This window comes from Vigna radiata, chromosome 4, assembly GCF_000741045.1.
Source record: "Vigna radiata var. radiata cultivar VC1973A chromosome 4, Vradiata_ver6, whole genome shotgun sequence".
NCBI classification, from domain to species: domain Eukaryota; kingdom Viridiplantae; phylum Streptophyta; class Magnoliopsida; order Fabales; family Fabaceae; genus Vigna; species Vigna radiata.
In genome coordinates this window covers 10,354,762-10,378,964 of record NC_028354.1, presented here as the reverse complement: position 1 = coordinate 10,378,964, position 24,203 = coordinate 10,354,762, and the positions used below count along the sequence as shown (strand labels likewise).

Below are 24,203 nucleotides of genomic sequence, written 5' to 3'. Positions count from 1 at the left end.
TTGGGGGAGTTTGTTTTGTAAGAGTGTATTGAGAAAAATTGAAAAATGAGGAAAAAAAGAGAAAGAAAAAGATAAAGAAAAAGAATTGAATGAAAGAAAGTTGGGATATAAGTTAGAAAGTGGTTGTAATTTAAGTGAAGCAAAAGAGAAACTTATGTGCATGATTTGAATTCTTTAATCTCTTAGCTCAAGGTCTTTGTTATCCAAAAAAAACCATGTTTCTTTCTTAGCCCAACCTCAATACAAGCCAATGAAAGTCCTTGTGATGTTGACTTGCTTGTGAATGTGTTTAATTTGGTTGAAACGAATGACAAAGTTGATTTGTGTGACATTGTGATAGTAGAGTGATAGATACACATCCTTATACACCAGTGCATTAGAGTGAAACACTACCTTGGGTGAGGATTGGTTCTACATCATTCAGTAAAGCATTCTGCCATGACTGTTGATCTCTTATAAACTATGGCATTTGATTGATTAAATGTAGTGTGAGCACCATAATAGAAGGCTAATCTGTTACCAATTTCAAGTCATTTCAAGTTTAGCAAGTGTTGTGGATTTTGCTGTGTCTGTGAAAATAATTTTTGGGTTAGAGCTAGATACCTTTTGCTTGAGGACAAACAAGGTTCTAAGTTTGGGGGAGTTGATAATGACATATTTTACCATGATTTCAGTATTGAATTGAGAGAAAATGTCAACTCTTTCTTAGCTTTGTACCTTCTTTATGCCTTAATTTGTTAAGTTTCTAAGTAGCTACATCTTGAGTTGAATTGATTTAAATTTCACCACTAATCCCCACTTTTTGGTTGTTAGATCATGTACATGAAGCTTGTTAGACAAACCAAAGAATGGAAGAACCACAAAGTTCGAATGAATGTAAAAAGAGGAAATACTGAGCAAAGATTAATGTTGCAGCTGGGGTGCAGCTGGCGTGTAGCTGGTGTGCAGCTGGCGTGCAGTTGAGCCCCATTCATCCTGACTTGCTGTAGCTGAGGTACAGCTTAGCGCACTGCTCTCTGGAAGGCTGCCGTTAGGATGCATCTGGGATGCAGCTGAGCGCCCTGTTCTCTGGAATGGTGTCATTGGGCTGTAGCTGGGGTGTAGTTGAGCGCCCTACTCTCTGGAAGGCTGTCGCTGGGGTGCAGTTGAGCGGTGGCGACGCTGATGTGGCAAAAATAGGTCCTTTTAAGCCTAAAACACGAGAGCTCTACATCTTTTGTTGCCTAAACACGATTCCTCTCATTTGGAGCTCTTGGAGGCAAGCTAGGAGCTGTGGGAACAGTTCTTCTTCATCCTTGGGTCTTCTTTCTTCTTCCATTTCCAGCATTGTTGTAAGCTTGAACTCTCCATTCATGGAGAGTTAGTTTAATTGTTGTTGGGGGAATGTTGTAGCCACTGAACTCTTATATAAATCACTTTGTTTTGAATGAATATATGCCTCTTTCATTGATTGTTAGTGTTTAATTCCTTCTCTTAATGCTTGTTGTGAAGTTGTTAGCCATGACTTGATTTTAGGGTCTGCTTAATATTGGGAAATGTTGGGTAAATCTAGACTTGGGTTAAACACCTAAAGGAAATAATATCTAGGGATAGAACTAGGACCTTTGGTTGACGTAAAATCTCATTTCGTAATGCGGAAATAATTGTTTGGTTTTCCAAGGGATTGAAGCCTAATGAGGAAGTCTAGGTTGTTTTACCAAGAGATTGGGCTTTGAGTAAATTAGTAGATTGACATTGACATATTATTGAAGAGGAAGTGATTTTATTTACATAAGAGTGAAGTAGGTGAAAGCATACCCCCAACAATACCATTCCATATGATTTCTAATCTTGCCATTTCAAAGTGTTTGAGTGCCAAAGATCACTTTTACTATTTATTGTTTCGTGTTTATTTTAATTGCACTAAAACCCAAATTATGAAAAGAATTCTTTAGTCTAAATTAGTTAGAAATTATACGACTATCTAAGGAAACGAGTCTCTTGGGAAACGATATCCGGTCGTACCGGTTTTATTACTTGAAACGATTAGGTACACTTGCCAAAGTTCCAACAAGATACAAGCTTATTTAGATGATGCATGTGTGTGCTCAAGTCTCTTATGCCATAAGCAAGGTTCAACCTCTTTTGATAGTAAGTATGTGACATATTTGAAGGATGTATTTTTGAAATCAACCATGTATATGTTGTTATGTATCTTTCCTACTAGAATTAGTTCATGTGATGATGCATGGCATATTAAACTGTGATTTGATTCAAAAGTGACCTTTAACCCCTTATCACACAGTTGGCTAATACTTAGCAAATTATGCTTAAGATCCTCAACAAGTAAAACATTTTCAATATTATAGGAGGAAGGAGTTTGTATTTTACCAACACCAATGATTTTATCCTTGTTATTGTCGTCGTATGTGACATGACAAATTGTGTTGGAAGACAAGTTGCTGAATTGTTTAACATCTTCGGTCATGTGCCTCGAACAGTCGATGTCCAAATACCACATATGTTCCTTTTCTTTGTTATCTTCACTACTTTCGGATGATGTAGGTCTGGCCATCAAGTCAAGATTTTTTTCGTCTTCAATCACCTTGTTGGATTCACTGGCGTCATTTCTTTCCTCTTTTAGTTTTTGTTCCAGTGTGGTGTGCCCTTCTTTCTCACGTCCAAAACAGGTGGGAACAACAAATCTATCTTGCTTCCTAAACTCTATGTTTCTTCCAACATTTGTGTTAGCTTTTCTTTTATAGCTCAAAAGTTTTCATAACCTTTTTGCCATAAGATTTAGCCCTTCATTATCAGAATTTTTTTGCAAACTTATCATCTCTACAATTATCTTTCTTTGAGCAGGATTTTGTAGCAAGTTTGGCAATGAACTACATGGGTTATGTGTGTCTTTTCTTTCCCTCTTCTTTTTGTTTCTGCCTACCTAACTTGTACAAGTCTTTGGGTTTGATCTTCCTAATTTTTGTCTTGGTTGATTCATAGGGTCGGTTGGTCATAGCATCCCACATACCTTTGTCTATTGATTCCAAAAAAATATTGTTCTCACTAGCAATTGAACCTTCTCCAAAAGATTGATATATACTAGCCATTTGGATCTTTTTAATTGATTAAAAATATTGTTGATAGGGTAAGCTCTGTAAAGCTGTACCCATCTCACATATTAGTTTTTTATGATGAACAAAAGAAATGTTTTACAATTTCTTGCACAACAAATGACAAATTAGTTGGTTATTGTGTTTGTGCTTGAACTGATTGGTATATGCATTCATTGTATTAAAATCAATCATTGACTGAAACACATTGCACATTGCGTATCTTTATGAAATAATCGATTACACTATTTATATAATCTATTAAAATTCATCAGATTTCAACATATGCATAACAGAGGCAAAACAACTATGTTTTAACTGATTACATTAGTTGTATAATCGATTAAGACACATTACTATGACAATACATGTTTGTTGAGTGCATTGAAGTGTTTAGAATGTAAAATGTTTTCAAATTTACTTACGTATGAAACTTAACCGATTACATTATTTGCCTAGTCTATTAAAATGCGTTTCTAACGAAGATCATTTTCTTGAAAAGCGATAATTGCCTATAACTGTCATATTTGTTTGTTACTGGCTTGTATGATTTGTATAATCGATTGCATGATCTATTTAATCTGTTAAATTTGATATATATGTAAAATTGTTAAAGCAAAAGGAAAAGCTTAACACCTTCAATCTCTAACTTGGCCTACTCACACAGGTGCTATGCAATGTAGAAATAATGATACACTAATGAGAACACACTCTTCAAGTGCAAATTTATCAACAATAATGAAGTCTACTTGATTTGGAATGAATCTTTGAATGTATGATCACCAATGAGGCTTGAATTCCTCCAAGAACTATTCTTTAGAGACCCTATACACAAAGCTTAAAAAGTATATCAATATTTAAAAATTAAAGCGTTGGTGAAACAAGTCTTGAGTCAGGTTTATATAGAAAATTCCAATCTTGACATAGTTTAATCGATTATATTATTAGCATAATTTATTATGCTTTTGCCTTTGTTTTAATAGATTATTACATATGTATAATCGATTATTTCAACACTTATGTCTATAACTGCTTCTTCTAACAAACTTAACATGTTAGGCTATTAGTATAATGGATTAGAACTTGCTTTTAGTTTTAATCGATTATAGAGCTTACCTAATCATTATCTTGCACTTAGCTTAGTTAGTCAACCATTTGCCCTTTTTTTAACATATTATGTTACTTATATAACATATTATGCCTCACTTTCTATTTTAATCGGTTATGTAACTTATGCAGTGGATTATAATAGAGTGATTTGCTATAGTTTAGCTTTCTATGTGTTCTAGCTTAATCTAACAAATTATACAACTTATATCATCAATTATATTTACCAGACATTAGATTCTCAATTTGTTTTAGGCTTATATCACTAATCACGAATTGATTAAAACATCTAACACTAACATATTAATGATTTAAAACTTTTGTTATGTCATTTTATTGTGCAAAAATGATTAAAACTGTTTCTAATCTTTTAAACTTATTCATCATTAAAAATCAAAATATATAAAAGTTAGGCTCTCCTATCAACAGTGTGGTTCCATAATTCTTAATAAGTATAAAAATTGTCTTCTGTCTAGAAGCAACTATCTGTACTTCTCATTGGAAATATGGTTTTTATGATGGTAAATTGTTTATTATAGATGTCATCAATTCTTTTTTATTTTTAAACACATTTTTTTGTCCTTATTTTTTTCTTCAATTTAAATTCTTTGAAGATGTTAAAGACAATGACAATAATAAAAATGTGGAGGAGACTCATTAATGATGCCTCTAATGATCTTAAAAATGATGAAAAATGACATTTGGTGAAATGTTGTTTGTTGGTTCAATTGTTTTAACATACATGTCTAAGAACAATTATATCATTTTGTGTTACCATACTAAAATATATCTCTTACAGAATAGTCTTGACACTAAGGTAGAGAAGTCAAGGAAACAAATGAAGGAAAGAAGGTAATTTTCTATTAAATTTACATTATCAAATGTCGCACGATTTTGCTTGATTAAAGTGTAAAATATGGCATGCTTTGTTTGTGCACACGAAGACTTTGAGATGCTGCAAAGGCTTGAAAAAATTTAAATTAATTAGATTGAGTTGAAAGTTAAATTAAATTAGATTCAGCCTAAGATCACTTTTTTTTATTGATTAATCCAAAACCTAAACTAATTTTATTAAAATTTTAATGAAGTCTCCTTATAGTAAAAAATACTTCACCCTAACCCCTTTAAAATATATTTGCTAGAGAACTCTCGTTTAATAACATTTTTAAGGTTAGAAAGTATCACTATAAAAAAATCATTAAATAGTAACAAATTTTAAAGATAAAAATAATTAATGACATACATATTATTTTATAAACTAAAAATTATTAATATTTAAAATAATTTCTATTATAAATAAAATTATTGTAGATATTCCCTCCCTAACCAACCAAGCTGAGTGTAAGTAATACTATGGTATGTTATATTGTGTGACACTTGAAAGGGTTGCAAAATTAGAAATGGATTCGGTGCTAAAGTGAGAAAGTAAAAGATTGTTGAGCTGTGAAACCCCTCACACATCTAAACCATGAACATCAAAATGCCACCAAACTTCACTAAGGTAACAATTTCTCACAACATGCTGGACTTGCTTCACACCAACCTCGTTTCCTTCGCATGCCATGCTTCATTTATAACCAGATAGCTTGTGAATTCTCTGTGTGGTGTGAGTCTTCATTGTCTCTACAGTAGTACGTAACAGCATTTGCTTAAACCTTAGAAAAAATGCGCCAAGGTGATTCCAATGGTAGCTCCACGCAGCATGCTGCACTCACTACTAACACTAGGCGTCTGCCTACACCAGGGAAGGCCACCATACTTGCCATAGGCAAGGCTTTCCCTAGCCAAATCATCCCTCAGGAGTGTTTGGTTGAGGGCTATATCCGTGACACTAAGTGTGTAGATGCTTATATTAAGGAGAAATTGGAGCGTCTTTGTAAGTGCAATATTACTTATTTACTTTCTTTCTTGTCAGTGTTTTAAACTATTGAAAATATTAGTAAGCTAAGCTGTTATATTTTCTTGCTTGATTTTCCATTTTCCAGGTAAAAACACCACAGTTAAGACAAGGTACACAGTGATGTCAAAGGAGATCCTTGACAAGTATCCAGAGTTGGCCACAGAGGGTTCCCCAACCATAAAGCAGAAGCTTGAAATAGCAAACCCTGCAGTGGTAGAGATGGCTACCAAGGCCAGCCTTTGCTGCATCAAGGAATGGGGAAGGCCTGCTCAAGACATCACCCACATTGTGTATGTTTCCTCAAGTGAAATAAGGCTACCAGGTGGTGACCTTTACTTGGCAAATGAGCTTGGTCTCAGGAGTGATGTTGGCCGTGTAATGCTCTACTTTCTAGGTTGCTATGGTGGTGTCACAGGCCTGAGAGTGGCCAAGGACATTGCAGAGAACAACCCTGGTAGCAGGGTTCTGGTCACTACCTCTGAGACCACCATTCTTGGGTTTAGACCCCCCAACAAGGCCAGGCCTTATGATCTTGTGGGGGCTGCACTTTTTGGTGATGGAGCTGCAGCTGTCATAGTTGGAGCAAACCCTGTGGTGGGTCAAGAGTCTCCTTTCATGGAATTGAGCTATGCAGTCCAAAAGTTTCTGCCTGAGACACACAGTGTGATTGATGGGAGACTCTCTGAAGAAGGCATAAACTTCAAACTTGGGAGAGATCTCCCTCAGAAAATTGAAGATAACATAGAAGAATTCTGCAGAAAGCTGATGGCCAAAAGCAGTGTGAAGGAGTTCAATGATTTGTTCTGGGCAGTTCACCCTGGAGGGCCTGCAATTCTGAACAAGCTTGAGAGTACCCTGAAGTTGAGCAGTGACAAGTTAGAGTGCAGTAGGAAGGCACTAATGGACTATGGCAATGTTAGCAGCAACACTATATTCTATGTGATGGAGTACATGAGGGAGTTTCTGAAAGATGGTGCTGAAGAATGGGGCTTGGGACTGGCATTTGGTCCAGGAATTACTTTTGAAGGCGTTCTCCTGCGTAGCCTCTAATTTTAACCTTCACATTCTAAGAGGGAATGGACCATTCTGCTCTTTTTTCAGTGGTTTAGAATTGAAATTGAAATTCCAAATAAAGTTTCCTGTACCAAAATATTGTCTGAATATCAATACAGAGAAATTTACTAAGTGGACTCTAGCTGCCTTTTCTTTTTCTATCAATTTCGTAAAATCTGTTAAATAAACAAACTCAGCAACACACACCAAAAAATATTTCTGATAATTCAGTGTATTATAAATTGAGTGCCGCAAACTATTTTAAATAGCTGCAGGGGTAACACAACTTTACAAACACTTTTTCTGCAAAATCTTTAACGGTAATTCGTATGATCGGTTTTTCTTCATTTTTATTTGAATTGTTAGATGAACATGCTTATTCTTTAAACAGAGTACAAGGTTCTTCATAAAAACTAAATTATCCTTTTCAGTTATCTAACCCACGCTTAATATATTGCTCTCAAGTTCAAAAACGTAATAAATGTTCCTAATTTCTCCAACCTGTTGGATTGTCCCATGCCCTTTTATAGTCACTTTGGAATCAACTCCGAATGACACGAAACCTACTTCTAACTTAGTGAATTCATGAAAGAAATTTTTATCTCTACACATGCTAACTCCAATATCTAGATACTAAATCGAGTTAGTAGCAATCTTCTCAGTATCTGATTTCAAGCACGACAATACATCCAAGTTCACCACCTTTGTTTTTGAGCTTTCCTCCTTCATTTCCAAGCACTTCATTAGCAGTTCCGAGTTCTTTAACAACTTGACACTCAACAAATCGGCCTTCACCTCCTTGGCTCTAGACAATCTGATTTTCTCCTGATCAGCTCCAGACACCTTGGTCTCCTCCTGTTCAGCCTCAAACAATTCGGTCTGAATCCGGTCAGCATTAAGTTGCTCGATCTCCTCTTACATTGCCTCAGACAGCTCGGTCTTGAACGTGTCCAAGTTTTCTGAAAACATCAAAACCCCATCTCTTTTTCATTTTCTCTGTAAGAAGGTTTTTCTCACTTTTTTTTTTCTCACAATTATAACCCCATCTCTTGTTATGTGACCGATCTTCTCGCAATTATAACAGTTTCGTAATTTGCATTCTTTTGCATAATGATTATGTTTGTGATATTTAAAACACTCCACACTTATCTTAGACGGTCCTTCACAGCCCATTGCACAACCACGGTCACGTCTCATTATCACCTCGGCACGTCCACTTCATCCTTTGCTTCCAAAATTTTGGCTCTTATTCTGAGTTCCATTTGAGTCAAAGTGTCTGTAGTGCTCCATTTGAGTCAAAGTGTGTGTAGTGCTTGATCGTGGGGTTCCTTCTTTTTCTTTTCTTCCTCAGTTTGTGGGCCTTTAATGATTCAACTAACTCTTCCACAATGAGAGTTGACAATAGGGACCACGATACTTTCAAAATCATCTGTCAGATTTCTCAAGATCATTTCTACAATCTGGTTATGAGGCATTTTTTCTCCGTTCATTTTGAGTTGGTTGGCCATCTTTTGCACTCGAGCTATAAACTCAATAACTAACTCCTTTTCATCTATCTCCATATGTTCAAACTCTTTTTTGAGAGCTTGTACTCAAGTATCTCCTTTGTATGCCACCTCCATAATTTCCCAAGCTTCTTTTGCGGACTTCGCATTAGCTATTTTCTCGAACCCTGATTCATCCACTGCATTATATAAAAAGTACAAAGTCAGTCTGTCTTTCACCCGTGTCCTCTTTAGTGCAACAATCTACGTCATTGTATGATGTTCATCCTCCGGGAGTTAATTGTACACATCTTCCACTATGTCCCATACATCTTGGAATCCAATAAGAACCTTCATCTACAAACACCAATTGTCGTAATTGGTATTTTCCGTCAATTGTGACATACTCATTCCGTTGACTACCTTTATCATCTCTCTCACAAAACACTCAAGCACTCAATGTTTCCCTCACAGTGTTTGATTCCCCTCTCTCTTTTTTTCTCTACTCACAACATAAAACTTTGATACTACTTTGTTAAATAAACAAATCGAGCAACACAACAAAAAATGTTTCTAATAATTCAGTGTATTATAAATTGATTGTCTCAAACTATTTTAAATAGCTGCAGAGGGGTAACAGAACCTTACAAAATATAAACTGAACAACTAAAACAAGAAACAACCCAAACTCCACAATCTGACAACATAAGCAACACGAAAATGAAAATAAACATATGCGACAAAAGAAACAAAACCCAAAAATACTACAACTAAGTAAAATAAAGACTAAGAAATTACAAATAAACCCTTTCTAAATATTAAGTCAAACAAAATCTCTCTCCCTTTCAAGAAGATATATAAAGAATTGGATTTCATGCTAAAATTATACTAAGATCCAACCATGTTGACTCTTCTGTAAAAAATGATCAGATACAGGATCAAGGTCAACTATTTTGTCCTTAAATTGTCTTTTAAGTCTAAGTTTTGCTCGGTGAGAAGTTTTTCATGCGTCAAAACTGCTTGGATAATACATGTAAAAAGTACTCTAATACCAAAGTTAGATAAACTTAAACAAATAATAATGAATGTTGTAAGATAAAATCGTCTATAAGACTAATATGTCTAAATGTACTCATGTTTTGAAATTTAACAAAATAGCATTAAATGAAATGAGAATATCAGGATGTCATCACTAAAATCTCAAGATAGCAAAAACCTAAGTGTCAAGCTCAAAATCTCTAAATACCTAGTAAAATAGGAAAGTCTTAGAAAAACCACTTAGGCCTAGACGAGACGCTATACTAAACGATTCCTAAAGTTAAAGCATCTATGAGAGTTGTGCCAAAAGCGAAAGTTATACAGTTCCAAACGGTAATTAGTCAAACTCTCAAAATAATGTAAAAGTGTCGAGACAATGTTTTTGGTAGAGCTCTTTAAGAGTCTCAATCAATATTCCAAAATCATATAGAAGACAAACTTGTTAAACGACCTGGCTGAAGGAGGTTGGATATTAAAGCGTTTACAATAGATTAGACAATACCATGAGCTAAAACTCGTACTTCGTCCAACAATGAAGTCCTACACCAACGACTGGTATCTTAAGAGAAAAGCTTAAAAGATAAAATGCTACCTGAATTGTAGAAAACGTAAAAAACACTTTGTTGTTCTGAACAAACATTAAATGTCATTAAATGCTCAACGTTCAAAAACAACAAAAGTGATAAGAGAAAAGACATATCTGCTGCACGTATATCTACTCTATTTTGTGCAAATCACCTATTACATGCATCCACCTACTCTATTCAAAATATATAAGAAATGGATGTTAAAGACAAAGAAGATATTCATGAAATGTTCTCTCCATAAAAAGTAATGCCAAGAAATAATACAACTTACTTCTATCAAAGTATTGAAAAAACAAGTATGCTCTGACAAGTTGACTTTAACTAACGACTCCTTCACACAACAAGACAAAGAAGGCACAATATCTAAGGCAAAAGCTCAAGTCTAATGAATACCTTTTGAGAAGCCTTTAAATAGAAGAATATTTGAAGAAAGAATCAAGAGAATAACTTACAAAGAGAATAACATAAGAAAAATAACATCATCAAGAGAAAAAGCACATAAGAGCTCAAGTTCAAAGATAATATCTAAGAAAAGAAAAGGAAAAATTAGTGAAACAGTCTCAAGCTTCATTGTAATATCAACTTACTATTTGAAAGTAGAGAGAAAAACACCTAGCGAGTCTGTAGATAGTATTATATTGAACATATATCCTCTCTGTGAGAGTAATTGTCTAACGACTTGTAAACAATCAGATTGATTGCAAATTCTGAAGAGAATTCAAACACTTGTTGTTTAACTCAAGAGAGTTGAGGATTACTAGGTAGCGTATCAGGGGATACCAGGATTGTCTAGTGGAAACCAGGAGTGGGTGAAACTCAATTAGTCAAGGTAAGATGTGTTATTCTGCATAACCAGGAGTGAGTGAAACTCAACTAGGTAGCGTATAAGGGGATACCAGGATTGTTTAGAGATACCAGGAGAGGTGAGAATACTCAATTGTAACTTTTTGAAGATTATAGTGGAACCCTCTAAGGTTAGAGGAGACTGGAGGTGGAATGAACCAATATTAAAATATTTGTGCACTTACTATTTTATTCTCTCTCTACGTTTCTCTTATAAAAAACCTGCAGTTGTATTTTCATTTTAAATATTAAAGCTTTCTATATTAAACGACTATTCATTAAAGAAGAAGTTCCATTAAAACACTACAACAAATATTCTGAATAACATTTGAAAAGAATTTACTGTTTAAACCAGTCGCAAGGTCAAGTGTTTGACAAATTACACAAAAGTATTTATACTCGACGAGAATACTATATCAAATAGGTTGCGCAATTTTTTTCACTAACACTATTCAATCTTCTTCTAGTGTTTTTAGATACATGATAACCTATCTTCTTATATGAAACCTTTATTTTTAGAGTTTATGATGAACTTTTAATTAAAGTCACTCTAACTATGACTCAAAGGTTAATAATCATGCTTTAATATTGAATTAATCAATTTTAAGATTGATCTAACTTCAGGTCGATGAGTCTAACGTTGAGTTAGTATTTCATAACTAGACAATCTATTAGATAATTGTCCGAACTAAAAATTTTTGTCGTCATGGCTATTGATCGGTTGTGGTCCGGTACAAAACCTATTACTAAATCTACTATAAGAAAAACTCTTACTTCATAAACAAACCGTATTTGTATTGAACCATATGGTATCAAGAATGCATGGAATCACAACTAAAATAATAACCGTTTTGATAAGGGTTTTGCAGTTGTCCTGAGTACGACTGAATGTAAGAGAATAGTATAATCAAATATACCATTTCATTTGTTCTTTATAATTTATTTTATTGAGTTAAAATTTAACTACTTTTTATTTTATGTCAATATGCATATTAATTTTAAATTTAATACATTTTTAATATATATATATATATATATATATATATATATATATATATATATATATTATTCTATGTAATTTTGATATATTATTAAAAATTTAAATTAATAAAAAATTAAAATAATTAACGTTAAAATAATAAAATTTAAATCTAATTTATATTATTATTTTTAGTCGATAATACATTTTTTTTATATTGATATATAAAAGTTGTAGCCACTTGTGTATTTTTGAATTGATGTTATAGGTAAATGTGACTTTCACCATTATTATTAACATGTAGGATCCCGATATTTTGACACTATTTTTTTGACACTCTTTTAACAATGCCACGTGTCGGCATGTGATTGGACGTTTTTTTAAAAAAAAAAACAAAAAATTTGACGTCATTAATGAGGTAGAGATTTGAATTTTTGGATTCCAAGTTTGTCCTTCCCCATTTTGATCTGAATTTAACATTCTCTTTCTTTTCTGTTTCATCAATTTGAAATTCTCTTTCTTCCAATTTCTCCGTTCCGATAGGTTTCTTTACTTTGCTTTCGCCCTTCCGATATCGTTATTGCCTTCGTTTTCGCCATCTGACTGTCGTTTGTCCTTGTCGTTGCCCGGTTGGCCTTCGTTGTCGGTGTGGGTGTAGCTGTCATTGCATCTTTTGGTTCTTGGTGTGTTCGTTTTGCGAAATGGCCAGTTCTTCAAGCAGGGTAAGCGCATTCATCCTTGGTGGGTTTTGCTGTTTAGCGTTTCATATTTTGAGTTTGGGTTTTGTGTGTTGTTTTTCATTTAGGGTTTTTATGTTTTGGTTTTTGGATTTTGTATGCAGTTGACAGTTCGTTACTCAGTTTCAACAAAGTACATTTGTAGTTTAAACAAACGTTTGAGAAAGGAGCATCAGTCAGTGATTGCGGGCACTCCTTTTCGGTCAATGATTGCGAGCACTGGGAGGCATGTCCACCGATCCTCCTCCAATGATGACATATGTGAGGATGGGGTCACGAAGGCGTTACAAGAGTAGAGCGCTTAGGACTCCTTACGTAGGATTGCTTAGAATAAAAAATGGGTGATATTTGTATAACTTTCTTAAGAGATTGTAATATGGAGATATTGTAACATGAACATATGTATTGTAATTTGGTTTGTTTTATGTTGAATGTTATAAAAATGCAAGTTGCATTCTTTAAGATATTATTACTTACTAACTGAATTGCATTTGTTATTGAAAATGGCAAATCTGCTTTTTTTTGAATTGTTAATGAATAAAATTTGCATTGAAATGTAGTATTAATGTATTTGAAGGACAAATGAAACAATGAATGTTTGATATAGGAAAGAATTTTGTATTTTGAACAAAAGAGCTTAGTTGAGGACCTGGAAACAAGTTATGCAGAAAAAGCTGTGGTAATCGTTTACCACAGACTAGTAAACGTGGTTTTCGTTTTTGGATACAAAGTTCAACAAAGGGAGCCCTTTTTTTGTTCACAGAGGACCACTGTATGAATTCTTGAATGTAGAGCAGAGGTGGAACTGTTTTGTTGTCATTTAGTGATTTGAAGGTGTTCTAAGTGTGGTTGTTCATGTTTGGGTATGGAAGGAAAGTATGATGTTGAGTGCAAGACCTCTATTCATGTTCTCAAAGATTGTTTCCTTGGTTTCTTTCCTCAACGAATAACCACAAAAATATAAAACCATTACAGAGAATGACCATAGTTCTCTGCGTTTTAAATTGAGGCTCCCTGAGTTGAGGTTTATGTCCAAATCCTGGAATTGACTCCGGTAATCGTTTACCAACCTTTGGTAAACGATTACCACTCACTTGTCTGCTGCACAAGTGTTTGGACTTCACCCAACTTGACGGAATGACAAACATGGATCATTTCCTCCCTCTTGGAGTGTCCAAACAACACCTCACACACCATAAACAAGGTTCCATAATAGTTTCAATTCAAAACCACTTGATTCATTCAAAAACATTACAGAGAGTGACAATGGTCCTCTGCGTTTGAAATTGAGGCTCCCTGAGTTGAGGTTTGTGTCCAAATCCTGGAATTGACTATGGTAATCGTTTACCAACCTCTTGTAAACGATTATCACTCACTTGTATGCTGCACAAGTGTTTGGACTTCACCCAACTTGATGGAATGACAAACATGGATCATTTCCTCCCTCTTGGAGTGTCCAAACAACACCTTACACACCATAAACAAGGTTCCATAACAGTTTCAATTCAAAACCACTGGATTCAGTCAAAAACATTATAGAGAATGACCATGGTCCTCTGTGTTTGAAATTGAGGCTCCCTGAGTTGAGGTTTGTGTCCAAATCCTGGAATTGACTCTGGTAATCGTTTACCAACCTCATGTAAACGATTACCACTCACTTGTCTGTTGCGCAAGTGTTTGGACTTCACCCAACTTGATGGAATGACAAACATGGATCATTTCCTCCATTTTGGGGTGTCCAAACAACACCGCACACACCATAAACAAGGTTCCATAACAGTTTCAATTTAAAACCTCTGGATTCAGTAAAAAACATTACAGAGAATGACCATGGTCCTCTGCATTTGAAATTGAGGCTCCCTGAGTTGAGGTTTGTGTCCAAATCCTGGAATTGACTCTGGTAATCGTTTACCAACCTCTTGTAAACAATTACCACTCACTTGTCTGCTGCACAAGTGTTTGAACTTCACCCAACTTGATAGAATGACAAACATGGATCATTTCCTCCCTCTTGGGGTGTCCAAACTACACCTCACACACCCTAAATAAGGTTCCATAACAATTTCAATTTAAAACCTCTAAATTCAGTCAAAAACATTACAGACAATGACCATGGTCCTCTACGTTTGAAATTGAGGCTCCCTGTGTTGAGGTTTGTGTCCAAATCCTGGAATTGACTCTGGTAATCGTTTACCAACCTCTGGTAAACGATTACCACTCACTTGTCTGCTGCACAAGTGTTTGGACTTCACCCAACTTGATGGAATGACAAACATGGATCATTTCCTCCCTCTTGGGGTGTCCAAACAACACCTCACACACCATAAACAAGGTTCCATAACATTTTCAATTCAAAACCTCTGGATTCAGTCAAAAACATTACAAACAATGACCATGGTCTTAAATCTTCATTTCAGGGCAAAGATGAAATTGTTTTGCTGTCATTAAGTGCTTTGGACGTGTTCTTAGTGTGGTTGTTCATGTTTGGGTATCCCAGGACACTATGATGTGGAGTGCAAAGACTGAAATCAGGTTCTGAAAGAACTTATGCAGAAAAAGCTCTGGTAATCGTTTACCACAAAGTCGTAAACGATTACGCGAGCTGATTTTCTTATTTGGACACAAAGTTCATCATAGGGAGCCCATTTTTTGTTCACAGCGGACCATGGTCTTAAATTTTTCTATGTTTGTCTTAAATCGTATGGTTTAGGCGTGATTTTGTTGTTTTGGTCTGATTTTAGTGTGGATAATAATGCTTGTGCACCTCATCATGGAGATAAGAAACAATTTTCATTAGTTCACCATACTTCATTCATTCCAAGAAACCATAAACAAAGTTTTATTGAAATATAAAAATCAGAACTTTAACATAAATTTCAGTCCACTATTCTGGTTCACAGCGATATTGGGGACTGAATATTACAATTACATCCATTAATGTGAACTTCTACTGTAATATCATTGCTATGTTTGTCAACCTCGAAGACAACCGCGTCTCCTTCCTTCAAGGCATATTGGATGCAAAATTCTTTTCAACCTTTTCCAAACTTTGTTTCCTAGTATGTGAAACCAAAACCTTGCACATGATGCCATCCTTATGACCAAGAAGCACAACCTCTGTGAAGTCTTTGTTCCTAATTTCATTGCCAAATGTGGTACGCAAGTCCTGTGAAACAACCAATATGAAATTAATGACATTGTAGATTAGGTTTCGCGAAAGAAGAAAACTTCTTTATTGAAGATTAGGTTAGAATAAGTTTGCAGTTCCACTTACCCCAAAAATAACAACACACCAACAACGACGAAAATAACAATGGTAAAGAGCGGGCTTCAACAGTGCACACCAAGGATGCCCAAGACACCGACAACACCCAAGCCACCGAGAACGTCTGAGAACTGAGAACGAGATGATGAGAGAACGAGAGCACGAGAGCGATGATGAGAGAACGAAAGCAACGACGGAGAAAGAATGAAGAAACCGTGAAAATGAAAATCTGAAAAAAGTGAAAATGAAATGAGGAAACAGCACACGAAATGTAAAAATTCGTTCTCTTTACTTTCTATGCCCTGACTTACTTTAGAAAACTAATTTTTTTTTTTTAGAAAAGCGGCCAATTAACATATGCCATATGGCGTTGTGAAAACCGTGTCAAAAACGGTGTTAAGACGTCATTTTCGTACTTTATAATCTAATTTAATGTAGAAATATGTTTTTGCAAGTGATGTTAAAATTGTGTTTAGCACCCGCATATTTTCAAAACAACCGAGTAGCCGTTTCGTTCTTTTTGTTTTTGCTTCAAAAGCTTCCCAAACAACCGACTCGACGCACATCGACGCCATGAATCTTAGCTATGAACAGAAACTTCAAGTTGTTTCCAAAATCATACTGGACGATGAGGCACGCGCCGGCGACGCGCCGCCGTGTCAGGAAGAGCTCGGGCTCAGGGCGACTCTCAAGCCGCACCAGGTGGAAGGGATTTCCTGGCTAATACGGAGGTACAAACTCGGCGTCAACGTTGTCCTCGGTGAGACTGTAACACTTTCAATGTGTTTCATTGCTCTTAATGTGTCGGAATGTGAAAGAAACTATGGGGGTGTCCCTTTATTTTTTTTTTTTTTATGTTGTTCCATTTCCAAACATTCTTTGGGGGAAAATTATGAATTCGGAGATTGTGAGGTTTAATCTCCGGTTCACTGTGTTTGTCTGCATTGAAATTCTGAGAGTTTGAAAGGAAGTTTTGGTTAATTTAGGTCCGGTCCGGACTAATGTGTGTGCATGCATAATATTCTTACACATGTGAGCCGATTTTCAATTTGATCCTATAGTTTAACACTTATTAAATTGGTATTTGTAATGTAAGTTTTACTGGTTTGATCCCTTCCTTCATACATGGACTATTAACTTTCTTACATATTCTTCATTTGACTCCTATAGGTTATACATGTTTTGTGCATCCTTAACCCGGTCTCTCTACTATGTTAGATTCTTAATTTGATCCTTATGCAATTAAATAACAGTGGTAGAAGTCAATCTGATAATACATGAGGACGAATTTACTAAACTTTTACTTGTAGGGATCAAATTGAGAATTTGACACTTATACGTATTAAATTTTATGCTATAATATATAATCATAAAAAATATGAAAATAGCTAAAAACTATAAGTTTTGGTGTTAAGGTGTATTTTTACGCCTTCAAAATATTGTAATAAGCAAGACTAGCATCATATTCTTTAAAATATATTTTTGGATGAGTTTTGTGTCGTCTTGTCATTCTCTTTGTGTGAACTACATGGAATACAATCGATAGTAGAGATTATTGAAAAAATTGTGTTCCCAACATCTAGTAGGTTGTAACACATGTCGTCGTGTTATTCTTACCTTTTTTTTAAATACTTAAAATTAGTCCTTTGATGTGCATTCATTATAATATCTAATTGAAACTGATGGCATTATCTTTGAAGTGCCAAGTTTAATATTTCTTAAAATAATGGGTTAGAGGTAATGTAATGTGGATTATGGAATATTCTTTGAAGGGATAAAACAGATATTTACTCTGAAATTGTAGTTATGGACTTTTTGTTTATTCAATTAATTTTAGAGTTTGGATGATATCCATATGGTGTTCTATGTGTTTGGCAAGGAGGAACTTTTCTCCATGCAATCTCAATCCAATCTACTGATGTTTGTGTGCAGTAAGGCATGTTGTTTAGTTGTTTCACATTTTTTTGTAAGAATAGGGTGTCCTAGGGCATGAGTTTATGGAGGGTGGATATGCTAAGTCTTAGCCTTGTATGCCAGAGGCTGATTCCAAGATTTGAAACCTATGACCAAGCTGCACAAGTCAGCAATTTCGCGACCTTCACTTTTATAATTCTTTGTGAAAATGAAGAAAAAGTATTCAGTGTCGACAGATGATGTGTTTTTAGTTTTGTTATTCTGTTTGAAGATTTAAAACCTCGTGGGTTTGATAGTATTTATGAAGCAACATTTTTTATTAGGTTATGACTAGAATTTTTCTATTATTTGCAGGGGATGAGGTACACTCTTCAATTCTGTGTCAGAGCTTGTGTAAACTGACAGGAAAAAAATTGTAATCTAATTGGTATTATAGTAATGAAATTCATCTTTTAAAGTAGTTACTAACCAAAATGGTTTATTTTGGCAAGTGCACCAATTTAGTCGAAGTTGCTACTTAGGGTTAGGGTTGTTGAACCACATGTACATGAAAAATATCTATCATTATCACAAATTTAACTCTTGTCAATTATATTTGCAATAAAAAACTGATTTGAATCCATTTCTGTAAATTGAAATTCACAATGGCTCAAATATTGAACTTGAAGAGTTCAGAGAAGCTAAAAAGTCTTATTTTTTACTTAGAAAATCTGATACAACGTACCACTGTATTTAAGAAACAATAGTTCTGAAAAGTAAAAGGGTGGGAAGCTATCTCTTTTTATGATGTGATCCTAGTTTTGTTTATTTTGATGTTTGTTTTGGATATGGACAGATGGGACTGGGCAAGACTTTGCAAGCTATCTCCTTTTTAAGCTATTTAAAAGTGTGCCGGTTGTCTGAAGGGCCCTTTTGTGAGTGAAGGAATCTTTGTTTAATTTAAGAATTTATACTTTTATCTTGTAATCTGTTTTTTTGTTAAATATTTTGCTTTCTGATGTTTTTGTTTTATTTTCAGTGGTTATATGTCCTCTAAGTGTGACTGAGGGTTGGGTGTCAGAGATAGTTAAATTTACCCCCAAGCTAACAGTGTTCAAATATGTTGGTGATAAAGAAAATAGGCGCAATCTACGCATGAAAATACATGAACATGTAGCAAGACAGTCATCAACAATGAATGTGAGTAAATTTATACTATCCCGTATGCTCTTTGAAGTTGGATGACATTTATTAAAAAGCAATGTTTGGATAACCAAATATTGTTGTGGAAGTTGTAAAATGGGAATACCGTAGAAAACACAACTTTTTTGTATAACCTGGTGACTTACCACGTGGAGAAGGATTATGATCTTTAGCAATCAACAAGCACAAATAATACAATTTGAGTGTAACATCTCTCTCATTTTGAGGAAAACCCAATAGGAGGAAAAGAAAATAATGAAGTGATTGGAATCGGACATAAATGGCAATCACATGAAAAGTCCTCTTCAAAACGTAGTAGTATGGTTGTTAGTATTATAGGTTTTAGAATATCTACTAATTATTATTTGGTTGAACTTTTATCAGGTCTTATAGCCTTTTGATGTGTGCAATGGCATGCAAAGTCTTTCTCAAAACCTAGTATTATGGGTGTTTGAATGTCTACTAATTTTCATTTTCTGCAACTTTTAGCAGGTCTTGTTGCCTTTTGATGTGCTATTAACTTCATATGACATTGCACTGGTGGATCAGGATTTTCTTTCTCAAATACCATGGCAGTATGCAATCATTGATGAAGCTCAGAGACTTAAAAATCCGTCTAGTGTATGTTGAAAAAACTATTAAATGCCTTATGTTTGGCGGTGTTCAGTAAAAATATGCTTCTGTATATAAAACTTGTTTAATTACATGTCATTTTAGTGAAGTTTTAGTTATTACATATGGTGTCTATTGGAGCTATGTTGAACCACAAGACACCAATAGATAGGACTTTAAAAGTGTATTATAGGAAGAGAGGTAAAAACAGGAATTAAACCTTTTTTATCCTTTGACTTTTTAGTTACGTTTTCTATAATAGTTGGTTAGTTGTCTAGTTGTTTACATCTGCCTTTCATAAATTAGGCCTCAGTAGGGAAGGAAGGGAGATTTTCTGGTTAGATAAAAACTGGACAGATTCTAGTGTGAAAGGAGTAGACTTCTTTGTGTACTTGTTTTCTTCCGAAACTCAATAAACCCAGGGACGAATAAAGCCCCTTTCTTTCTGTCATTAAAGAAAACCTAATAATTGGTCCGACCTACCTTTTTCCCCTTTTTTGTGATGGGAAAACACATCTTGATAGCAATAAATATGATCAGCGATCAGGGAACCAATCTAGCAGAGTTGCAGAAAGATGTCACTTACATTAAAGAAAACACGCCTGACTTGAACAAAATTTGCAGCCTCATCTTGGAATATCTTACAAAAGCAAGATGTTAAGCCATCAGAGCAGTTGCTTGTCACTTTCATCAGGGAAGATTTTTCTACAACTTTAATGGAGAGATATGGTGAAAATGGGCGTGGTAATATATACGAAAGACTGGCAGCCCTGAGGCAAATCGGTAGTGTTGAAGATTATGCCCAAGAATTGGATTTATTGATTGCCCAGGCCAAACCCAGTTCTGAGCAACAAGTCTTGGGTATATCTTGGTGGACTTACATTCTGACATTAGGGGTCAGGTTCACCCTCATGATCCAAAAGAGTTAATTCATGCGTGACATAGAAGAAGCCATGAAAGAGGTAGAGCCATTGTCTTCCTTACCAAGGCCAATCACCTTCCCCATTCCCTGATCCTTAAATTGACAAGTTGTAGGATTAAAAAACACCAAGCATTGTAAATCTATTGTAAGTTTGTGAATAGAAATGAAATTGCCAAATAATTTGGGCACATGCAGATCAGAATTAGATTTTGGTTTATCATAATATCGCCTTTTTCAGCAAATGTAATGGAAGTTCCATCTTCAAATGCATTATTTTGTTTCTTGGACCGGGTCTATAAGATATACAACAGTAGATGATCGAGTCATGTGGTTTGTGGGTCCAAAATCAATTACCCAAACACCTTTAGGGGAATTTAAGGCATTGATTGCACAAGAGTAAGGGAATATTACCTCGAATGCTAGGTAGCAATTTTCTTGAGTCTGTAAGTTTTGTTAAGGTGTCCAACAATCCCCTTAATTTTATAATCTCCTGTGGTGAACTTTGCTGTGTGTTGAGTTTTTCCGTATCAAAACGTATTTAATAGTCCTTGGGTCAAATTTTTCCTTTGTTTGTGAATATTTACAAATGAGACTCACCCAAATATTCTAGGTAGAAGGTTAATGAGTTATATGTGTATAGAATGAGTGAATATGATAGGGAATAATGAGGGGAAGAGGCGTTAGGCAGTTATAACCGTATTAGTAGTATTATTAGTTTGGGTGGGAATTAAAGCTCCTATATAAGAGCAGAGGGGGGTAAGGATATTTTGCATTTTGGAATTAATAGATTGTGTAGATAGGATCATGTTTATCCCGTGGAGAGAGAATTTGGCTCTCTTGGAGGTTGTTACAGCTGTGCAGAAATAGAGAATATACATATTATACTCTTTTTCTCTGGTGTATACGTGTGGGTGAGTGCATTGTAGATAGGTTTCCAATCAGGAACATATCAATTTGGTCCAACCTGCCGGTCAGTGAAAGACAGGAGCGAGATGGAGGGAAAACTAAATGCACTAGAAGGAAGAATGGAGGGAAGGATAAATGCGTTGGAGGGGCGAATGAAGGCGATGGAAATGATGGTAGAGGGCTTGAAGGCGGAGACGATGGGTTTACGGCAAAAACTTAGAGAGTTTATGCGAATGTTTGGAGAACGAGGACGAAATACCGTGAGCCATCAGGAGGGAAGTCAGGATTTAGTGAATGGAATCAGAGGGGAATGACGAGAAGATGATGAAGAACATACGAGTGGCGCGCAACCAAACTGGGTGAAAAGGGTCGAGTTACCAACCTTTGAAGGACTTGATCCGCTAGGGTGGATTTCTCGTGCGGAAAAATTCTTCGAAATCCAGAAGGTGACGGAGAGGGAAGACGAAAGAAGGAGGGACGCGAGGTTGTGTTTCCACTGTGGCGGTCTTTTCAGTCCCGTACATCGTTGCCCAGAAAGAAGCTTGTGGGTGGTGATCATGGGGGAAGACGAAACCGACTGTGATGAAGACGAAGAAGGTAGGAAAGAAGCTGGACATAAAGGCATGGAGTTGTCGTTGTTCTTCGCGGGTGGGCTCACTCAGCACAAAATTATGAAGCTACAAGGCTGGGTTCGAGGGAAGAAGGTGCTGATCCTCTTCGACAGTGGCGCTAGCCACAACTTCATTGCCACCGAGTTGGTAGAGGAGCTGAGCTTGCCGGTAGAAGAGACCCCACCATATATCGTTAGTTTGGGAGATGGCCGAAAGAAACAAACAGGGGGCTATTGCAGGAATATTCCAATATATGTAGGGGAGACAAAGGTATTTGAGAATTTTTATTTATTTGAATTAGGAGAAGTGGACTTAATTTTTGGGATGGAGTGGGTGTCTAAACTAGGGGAAGTGACCATTAATTGGGGAGAATTAAAGATGGTCTACAAACAGGGGGAAGAGGTAGTAACAATAAAAGGGGACCCCACCTTGGCACGAAAAATAGTGGCACCGAAAGCATTGATGAAGAGGAAAGCGGTGGAGGCGGAGACTTTGCTTTGGCTCCTTGGAAAGGCAGGGATAACCCCAGAGACTACAAAAACCAATCCAGGCTTAACAAGGGTCCAAACAGTGGAGTTGCAGCAGCTATTGTCGGTGTTTGGAAAAGTTTTTAATGAGCCCAGGGACCTACCTGCAGTTCGAAATACAGTCCAATGGATCATGCTCACATTAAATGGATATTATCAAGCCTTTTCAAGGGAATTTAAGAGGGTCAATGGAACCACACAAGCTCCTGTCATGAATTTTGTTGCCGAAACATCACTTGGGGTGGTTACTATACGAGCATTGAGCATGGTGAACAGATTTTTCAACAACTACCTAAAGCTTGTGGACATGGACGCAACAGTGTTCTTTCACGCCAATGTGGCCATGGAATGGTCAATTTTAAGGATTCAAATACTTCACAACTTGACAGTATTCCTAGTAGCTGCATTACTTATTCTACCTCCCAAGGGATTTGTATCATCGGGTCTTATGGGATTGTCTCTTTCTTATGCGTTGACAATGAAAGAATCCCAAGTATTTTGGAGTAGGATGTATAGCATGATGTCTGCCCATATCATCTCTGCTGAAAGAATCAAGCAATTCATTCACATTTCAACTCTTTTCAAGGGCAGCATTCAGACCAACTTGGACCCACTAGACTTCTACGAAGATGATGAAACATGGAAGGCTTTAGAGAAATGTCAGCTAAAGGACAGAGTCGACAAGCTACCAAGTCTCTTGGACTCTTCTGTGAGTGACGAAACAGGAACAATTATCAGACTTCAACCTTGAGGACAAGGTTGCACATCAGGCGGTGGGTAATGATAGGGAATAATGAGGGGAAGAGGCGTTAGGCAGTTATAACCGTATTAGTAGTATTATTAGTTTGGGTAGGAATTAAAGCTCCTATATAAGAGCAGAGGGGGATAAGGATATTTTACGTTTTGGAATTAATAGATTGTGTAGACAGGATCACGTTTATCCTGTGGAGAGAGAATTTGGCTCTCTTGGAGGTTGTTATAGCTGTGCAGTGGGTATACTGAAATAAAGAATATACAAATTATACTCTTTTTCTCTGGTGTATACGTGTGGGTGAGTGCATTGTAGATAGGTTTCCAATCAGGAACCTATCAGAATAATTAATGACAAAACCAGTAGAAGGTAACTTGTTAGTTGAATAAGTGGCAATAAGTATGGTTTTCTCCAAAATTTATTTGGAACCTTATTTTGGAAAAGCAATGCTCTAGTTTGTTATAGTAAGCGCCCATTTTTCCTGTTCAGCAATTTCATTTTGTTGGGGTATGAAAATACATGAGGATTCATGGATTATCTCTTCTTTTTGTAAAATGGAATTTAAGGTTTGGTTGAAATAATATTTAGCATTATCAGACCTAAGTTTCTTGATAGTAACCCCTAATTTTTTTATTTTTGACTAAGAATGCACAACAATACAGCTAACCATGGTTATCAAACTCTCGAGTTAAC

At 35.7% G+C, this 24,203-nt stretch overlaps 2 protein-coding genes across 6 annotated transcripts in view; both read left to right on the top strand.

Annotated features, from left to right (window-relative positions):
- Nucleotides 1-5,806: 5,806 nt before the first annotated feature.
- LOC106759123 (type III polyketide synthase A) lies at nt 5,807-7,274 on the top strand. Its single transcript, XM_014642128.2, has 2 exons — nt 5,807-6,075; nt 6,185-7,274. Exons 1-2 carry the CDS (start codon nt 5,865-5,867, stop codon nt 7,147-7,149), a joined length of 1,176 nt encoding a protein of 391 aa, XP_014497614.1. The 5' UTR covers nt 5,807-5,864; the 3' UTR covers nt 7,150-7,274.
- Nucleotides 7,275-16,534: 9,260 nt separating this feature from the next.
- Nucleotides 16,535-24,203, top strand: part of LOC106758651 (probable helicase CHR10) — a 29,419-nt gene continuing 21,750 nt past the window's right edge. Inside the window, exons 1-5 of one of the 5 annotated variants that reach the window (XM_022779783.1) lie at nt 16,535-16,845; nt 18,354-18,361; nt 18,835-18,913; nt 19,018-19,178; nt 19,671-19,802. In XM_022779783.1, the coding sequence (XP_022635504.1) occupies nt 16,659-16,845; nt 18,354-18,361; nt 18,835-18,913; nt 19,018-19,178; nt 19,671-19,802 (567 nt within the window). In that variant the 5' untranslated portion in view covers nt 16,535-16,658. The other 4 variants (XM_022779781.1, XM_014641596.2, XM_022779780.1 and 1 more) reach the window with 4 other exon arrangements.

What these genes read in the sequence shown, in the direction of transcription:
- LOC106759123 (XM_014642128.2), top strand. Translation starts at nt 5,865, where the DNA reads ATGCGCCAAGGTGATTCCAATGGTAGCTCCACGCAGCATGCTGCACTC. An exon ending in GGAGAAATTGGAGCGTCTTT is followed by an intron (nt 6,076 to 6,184) that starts GTAAGTGCAATA and finishes TCCATTTTCCAG; the next exon opens with GTAAAAACACCACAGTTAAG.